The 7358-nt window shown below is 49.1% G+C and overlaps 1 protein-coding gene across 2 annotated transcripts in view; it reads right to left on the bottom strand.

Annotated features, from left to right (window-relative positions):
- Positions 1–72: 72 nt before the first annotated feature.
- Positions 73–7358, bottom strand: part of NOXO1 (NADPH oxidase organizer 1) — a 10890-nt gene continuing 3604 nt past the window's right edge. The window contains exons 7-8 of one of the 2 annotated variants that reach the window (XM_019541881.1): positions 6040–6157; positions 73–695 (exon numbers count right to left, since the gene is read on the bottom strand). In XM_019541881.1, the coding sequence (XP_019397426.1) occupies positions 680–695; positions 6040–6157 (134 nt within the window). In that variant the 3' untranslated portion in view covers positions 73–679. Of the gene's footprint in view, positions 696–3692; positions 5196–6039; positions 6158–7358 lie in introns of those variants that run through there. The other variant, XM_019541880.1, reaches the window with a different exon arrangement.

Below are 7358 nucleotides of genomic sequence, written 5' to 3'. Positions count from 1 at the left end.
CGGGGAGCATGTTGGTACAGTGAGACAACTGGTCAGTGTACAAAGCAGTGGTCACACGCCAGTTGCCTGACTGGTGGCATGGCAGAAGGTGAGCTAAGGAGAGGGACTAAAGGGGTGTCTAATGTTGCTGAGGGCATAGTCTGGTGTCCTAGAGCTAGAGTTAGCACATGCTGCTTGCATTCAGGCTTTTGTACAAGTCGTTTTGGTCATTGTGCAGGGCCTGGGCAGATTTCACAAGATTTGGGCCATGAAAGTGCTGTGAGGATCATCAGAGCAGAGCCTGGTCCAGAGTGTGAAGGCATTTCACTAGAACCCATGACATCCTGTGCTATTTTTGCTCCCTTCACGCTGGGCCACTTCCAGAACCCAGGTCCTCAGAACGCATGTCTTTTTCTAACTACCTGACATCAGCTTGGACCTAGAGAAAGGCATGATCCTGGCCAAGCTGCTTGACTTTCTACCTCAGTTCCCTGGTTCTGTAAAATGGTAGCACTTGTACTCACCTGCTTTGAGATCTTTGGAGAAAAGGGCTGTGTGCAGTACAAACACAGAACAAAGGCAGCAATGGAGCAGACACTGGGGGTCTGGCAAGGCAAAGTTTGCACTGAAACTCTTATTGACCTCTCTCCTCACTGGCTGCCTGGTCCAAAAAAGAACTGGCACTGTTGGCCTCTCCTCCTCAAGCAACAACTCCCCTGTGGCAAAGAACAGAAAGGAACATGTACCAAGCAGAGAACTGCAAGATGGTCTCAGTCAAAACAGTTTCCATAAGAGCAGACCCCAAGTGCAGATTTCTTGGCAGCACAAAATCAGACCATTTCCAAGGCATGTTTCACTTGACACCTTAAGCTCCAGATGAGAACAGATGGAGAACACACCTGTTGTGACCTTAATTTAATGCAGCCAAGTGAAGCTGGTAGCTTGACAGGGTCTGTTGTCTGATGATTTTTTGTTATAGGCCACGATGCCACCATAAACTCAGATCACCCTCAGTGCCTAAAAGAGCTTCTCTGCTTCAACTGCCACCTTCTCATTCCTGTTGCTGATCAGAACAAAAGGGAAGAATCTGTGACAGTAACTCTATGGCTATGCATCTTTGGTGTTTATGTGGGGTATAAACACACTCAGCGAGACTGTTCAAGTACTGGAGGTCACAGACAGGCGTTCAAAGTACCTTGCTATTATTGAGTGTTGAAACTTAACTAGGATGAGACAAGTGCCATGTATAAAAGGACTATGGGCAGGTGTTGCACTTTTCTTTCTTACCACTACTTTCTAATTTATTTGCTCACACACCTGTGGCTACACTGCTTCTATCTGTTGTAACACCTGGTTACAATAGAGTTAAAGAGGGAGAACGGTGAATCTGCTCTAACGATCATGCTCTGGTTACTGCTTTTTAGCCCAGTGACACTTCTAGTCTAGTGGGTTTGCAGATAATGTGTCCAGGGCAGTTTGAAATGCAAGTGAATTATGAGAAGAGGTTTCCAGACTAGGAGTCAATAGTACTACAAAGAGCTGCTGAAGAAAAGCCTCCCCTTACTCCCATATGTGTTTGTTGTAGCCTGAGGCTTCAACCCTGTGCTCAGTGAACTACTGCTTGTTGCTCACTAATAGATTTTACATGTTTAAAAGCTGTGCAAGGTAATGTATATAAACTCAGCAACAATATGGTTCGTGCTTTAGGGAAACTAGTTCAAGGTCCTAAAGCTGAAAAAGCTGCATGGCAGCCTCCCTGTAGGAGACTACCTAGGGCAGTTCCCAGGAGCAAACTGACAGGATGCTATTCCAGGTGTGGCCGTGAAGGCCCTGGAGCCCCTTCAGCCCACACTTTATGGGCAGTTGCCCAGCATGCCTTGATGTCTTTATATGAGGGAGGCTGCCCCAGAGCTTCCTAAACTGATCTCTCACATAACAACCAGATGCCTGTGGTCACTGCCTTATGGGCTAATTGCATGGCTCCATTCCACCATGCTTCACCAGTGGCATCCTCATTGATGTTCCCTTCTATTTAGCCCCTCCTCTGGGGCTCCTGGACCCTCCCTGCTCCCACACTCTCGCTAGGCTCCCAGACCCTCGCTGGTCCCATACTCTGTCTGGGCTCCAGACCCCTCCCTGGGTCCCTAGGAACTTCCTCCTCCCTTAGTTCCTCTCCAAACTGCCTTAGGTGTTACCCTCCATGTTACCTTCTGGAGCTGCAGCAGTCCCTGCTGAGATGCTGATCTCTCGGTGGGCTCCAAGCTGTTACTGCTGGCTCCTCTCAGGTCTGGGCTTGTATCCTACCCAAGCCCAGCCTTCCTCCAGAGTCAGATGTCTCTAATCAACCCTGGCTCCATCTGCAGGCTGCCTCAGCACCAAGCCTCCTGCCACACAAACCACCACTGGAGACAGTCCCTTTAGCTCCCTTGAGTAACTGCAGTGACAGCTGGACTGTGCATGAGACCCATGTTGAAATGGAAAGGCATTTCCTCTCTTCTGAGTCTTGGGGATTGCTCAAGCACTTACTGGGGTACCTAAAATCCACACAAGGTATAATCTGCAAGAGTGATTTACAACTCCAGTCCTGGTACAAAAAGGGTCCTTTTCTTCTAAGTACAGCTTGCTGCCCCTGCCTGGGCAGAGGGATGGAGTGTTGTGGCTGGGAAAGTCCAGAAAATATGCAAGCAGCAAGGTTTTATTGGTAATATCTTTAACTGGACCAACTGTACAGCTGAGAGATGTTAGAGAAGGTTTCGGACACTAAATATCCTTCTGCCCTTTGGAGCAGAGAAGGTAGGAGTGCAGAGGCAGAATTGATAGCAATGTGGAACGGATAGCTGGAACAACATGTGAGCAACTAAGATTGTGTATATGTAAAAGGAAATGGCTTTCATTTCTCCCCATGTACAGGCATGCGTGTTCATCCACATTCCCCTCTGTTTGGGAAGGAGGCTGCAGCTCCCTGAGTTGCTGTGAAGAATTAGCATTTCACATGAGCAGGATCAGCAAACCAATATGACTAATCCCCGTAATAAACTCTTTAGTTCAGCCTTAATCTTCAAAGGGGCAGCTACAGAATGAACAATGCACTTGAAGGGTGTGTTTATGCTGATATATTTTATGGTAAGTGATTCAACAGGGGTCCAGTGAATGAAGAGCAGATAACAGGGGTTAGAGGTCTGAAAATAAAGCAAAACTGTCTGATCTTTTATCTGGAAAGGAGGCAAATCCTAAGGAAACTGAAAACTAACCCAGAGTAGCCACAAGCTAATTACACTGTTGTAGCCCTAATCAGGTGGGAAGTGAGTGGTTAGGAAAGCAGGGCTGTTAGAGATGTGAGCTTCAGGACTGCATTGCTCTTCTGGAGTCTGCATTCACTAGCAAGAGGCTGCATCAGCCTGTCAAACTTTCCTTGCATAGGCTACCCTAATTCTGGCATTTCCTAGCTTTTCAGTGCATCACTTTGCAACCATCATGGCCTTCTACCTGTTGCTTTTCATATCCAGTTCCACATGGATCATCCAGTGCTTCATTCCTTCACGTTCTGTCTGTACAATACAAGGGCTGGATCCTCCAATGGTAGTTATTGCCTAGCTCTATTAACACAACCAAGGATATGCCCCCATCACTCTAGAAACATAACAGCCTGGGGTTGCTGCATGATTTTAACCCCCAAGCTAATAACCCTTTGAAATAAAAAACTGGTCACTGGCTCAGATTTTTTGTTAAATATATTTTCTTTCACTTGTGCTTAATCCAGACATAAATATGTATATGTGGCATATATAATTTAGAACAATATCAACTCCTTGTAAGATGGACAAAACATAATTCATGGTGATCACAAGCATGTTTCAGCATCAAAAATAAGAGATGTATAAAAGACTAATTCCAATGACAGGTGAGTAGCTATCTGCAAAAAAAAGTCTTGAGTCAGAGATGGATTTTTCTCAAGAACATTTTAAGACATGCATTTGTGCGCAGGAACTGCAGTGCAGAGAGCAAAGCAAGCCACTATTAGAGACTCTTCAGTGACAGTTAATACTCAGCTCATTCATGTGAGAATTCCTACCAGAAAGCAGAAACGTGATTCCAAGAGTTAGCTACCCAACTCGGGGAAGCAGAAATGACATCTGGCAACTGCATGTCCCTGCCTGCAGACGCTATTTCTGATCATGGAAGGGCTGGACATGAAGGCTCCAATCCAAGTGCACCAACACGGTGTGAATCTCAGTGTCAGAGGCACTGCAGGTCAGAATGATGGACCCAGACCACATTCCAGCAGCCCCTTCCTCCTGAGTGAAAGGCAAGATTAGTGCAACAATGCAGGCCAGCCAGCTGAGCAGCCATGGAAGAGTTATCTTCCAGAAAGAAATTAAATGCCAGCTCCATCTCTCAGCACGTGACAGGCCTGAGCACCAACCCTCCCCTCTCACTTATTTCAGCTGCAGTACAGAATTGATAGCTGAGCAATGGCTATTTGGGAAATTTCAGACCCTCGACCTAACTTCCCATAGGCGCAGAATGACAAGCTTTCGTCTGAGGCTTGCGTGTTCCCATGTCCCGGTCTGCACTGCCCCCTTCCCCCTCAGGGGCAGATGTGAGGTGTGGCCAGCAGACTGGGTCTGTGGGCAGACTGCTGCATGGCTCTCCGTGTCACAGTGCTGCATTTCTGGAGGATCTCGCGGGTGGTAGGCCGCATGGGCACGTTGGGAATGCTGGCAGCAGGGTCCGGGCGGCAAGGGGGATGTGTGGAGCTGCTTGAAGATGCTTCCTCCAAGTCCAAACTGTTATTGTCCCTGCAGGTGAGGTGAGGATCACTGCTGCCTTGCCTGACACCAGATGAGCTTGAGGAGCCAGGCTTCTGGCTGACTTCCTGTTCACTCCCGCTCCCAGAGCTGACAGAAGAGCTGTCTGGCTCCAGAAGTGTGCTGGAACTGGCTGCAGTGTCCAGCCCAGGCAAGGATTTCGATCTATTTCTACTCAAGGAACCCCTGCCTTTGTCAGCCCTCTCGCTCCCCAAGCTGCTCTGGGGCAGGCCCCCCCACTGTGGGTTGGCCTGCAGGAGAGAGCTCCCTGAGGATGGGCTGGCAGGCAAGTACAGGTTGGGCGTGGAGGCGTTGAGGCCAGCATTCACAATCGTCTGGAACTTGCTGTGAGGGTTCTTATAGGGCTGGAGGAGCATGCATGGGATGTAGCCAGTGTTCCCGTTGTACCTGAGGGAGAGGGGTGCAGAAACAACAATAAGAGGTAAAAGGCAGCTTCTTGTCACCTCAGACCTCACCTGGGAGGGGATTGATGCCCCTGGAAGCACTCCCATCTGTAGGAAATGCTGCCAGTGGCTGCTAAGTGCCAGCTTCAAATGTCAGATGTGGTACTTGGGGACAGAACTTGATGTTGCTATGTAATGCTGAGGGAAGGTGTGAAGGGACCTGGGAGCTGGTGACATTGAGGCCAAGACGGACCCAAAGTGATGCTAACTGGAACTATGTATGGGTGCCATGGAACAGTCTCCCCAAATCAAACATGGGAGAGGGACCCCACAAGCTGCTGAACGGCTAGACCAGGCAAGTGCAGAGAGGCCCTTGGAGTCAATGGATCCATGCCCATATACATTTTCTAGCCAAGCCTCCCCGTGTATAAAATGGACAGGGTCTAGGGCTGCAACCCCCAGCCTACAGGTAGAGTCTCCTCATTCAGGTGCTCTGAGGAAATGGGGAATTTCACTCTGGAAATTCACCCAGTCAGTGGTGCTTTCTCTCCAAGTCAGTACTGCACAAGGGGTGCTGCATGGGCAGTTTCTCAGACCAGGGTCCAGATCCTGGAACCTGATGAGGAATTTGAGCCCTTAACTGTACACAGAATGTGGGGGAAGGGGAAGGTCCTTCTGCAGTTGAGACTGTTATCTTCTCAGCCTGGGGTACTGCAACAGGATGACAGCTCCCCACTGTCCATTTCCTGGGACCCAGAGTAGATGAGCAGTACCTGCTGTCAACTGGCACTCTCACACCACACTGACTGAGAAGGTTTGGGGTGGTGGGAAGACGAGGACCTCCTTACCAGATAAGCCACCAGCCATTGTCTGATTTCTCCAGCACCTCCACAATGACCCCAGCATTCACTGAGAGCTCATCTGCTTCCTGAGACTTGTATGCCTGCACAGTGTAATACCTGGACCCTGTGGGAAGGAGGGAGGAATCATTTCCACTTTGCAGACAAAGAAGATAAGGAGATGGGGTACAGTATGGGAGCAAGAGAGGCTAGAACAATGGGCTAGACTAGTGGTGCTCAATATCCAGCCCATGGGCCAATTCCAAACTACTGGGCTATGCCATCCAGCACACTGGATTCCCCCACAGGTCCGGAAATATGGTGGCAGGGGAGCAACATTAACTGCTGCAGCTCTGGAAGTGGCTCTGGAAGCTGTGGTGATCAATACTGACACCAATTCCCCACCAATTTCCATACCCCTGCAGGTTGGATGATCAAGGTCCCATGCGCCAGATTTCTCTGGCATGTGGGGCCAAGCCAGTGTACGGGGTCACTGAATCGCAACCCCAGACTAACCCACTGGTCTAGGCTGCCCAGCAATGGGAGGACTTAACTCACTTGGCAAGGCTTAGGGTGCACCCTACAACTATCATACAGGTGACACAAAGGTTGAAAAAGTCCACAATGACTGAAGACCTCATAGGCTTTAAAGGAGAAAGGTATAGGTTTGGTTTAGGCTACAGTTTTGCAAGCACAGCTTTGTTGGCTAGGGATGTAAAGAGCTCAGCCCCCACCCCACCTACACTGGCATAGCTATGTCTGCAAACCTTCTCTGCTGGCAAAAAAGGGCTCCTGCTGACTTTGCTTCTGCAGTTCAAGAAGGGAGGAGAGCAAAGCCAGCAGAAAACTCCCTTCTGCTGCTGTTTACTGCATCTCCTGAGCCCCCTAACAAAGACAGGCCTGTAGTCGCTCCTGTCTTTGAGGGCCACTTCCAACTGCCTAGCAGGGAAAAATAACTGATGGGCTGACAGGGCCAGCAGGGATCCTACCTATCTATAAAGTGCCATTAACAGCATGAAGGAAACTAATGGGGGAAAAATAGTCCTCCTGGGGTCATTCTGGTTAATAGCAAACACTTTCAGACATGGAAATATTATCTCCAAATTGACTGTATCTGTTTAAGTGACCTGTTCACAGCAGCAGAACTGGGAACAGAACTCAGTTCTCCATAGCCCAAGCTCTGAACGATAACCACCGACCCGCACTTCCTCTTGGAGAGGTGTTTGCCCTTTGTTCTGCAGACTCATAGATTTCATAGACATTAGGGCTGGAAGGGACCTCGGGAGATCATCGAGTCCAGCCCCCTGCCCAAAGGGCAGGAAGTCAGC

The sequence above is a fragment of the Crocodylus porosus genome, unplaced genomic scaffold (genome assembly GCF_001723895.1).
Source record: "Crocodylus porosus isolate Cpor-Errol unplaced genomic scaffold, CroPor_comp1, whole genome shotgun sequence".
In the NCBI taxonomy this organism is placed as follows: domain Eukaryota; kingdom Metazoa; phylum Chordata; order Crocodylia; family Crocodylidae; genus Crocodylus; species Crocodylus porosus.
This window is presented reverse-complemented; position numbering and strand designations above follow the sequence as displayed.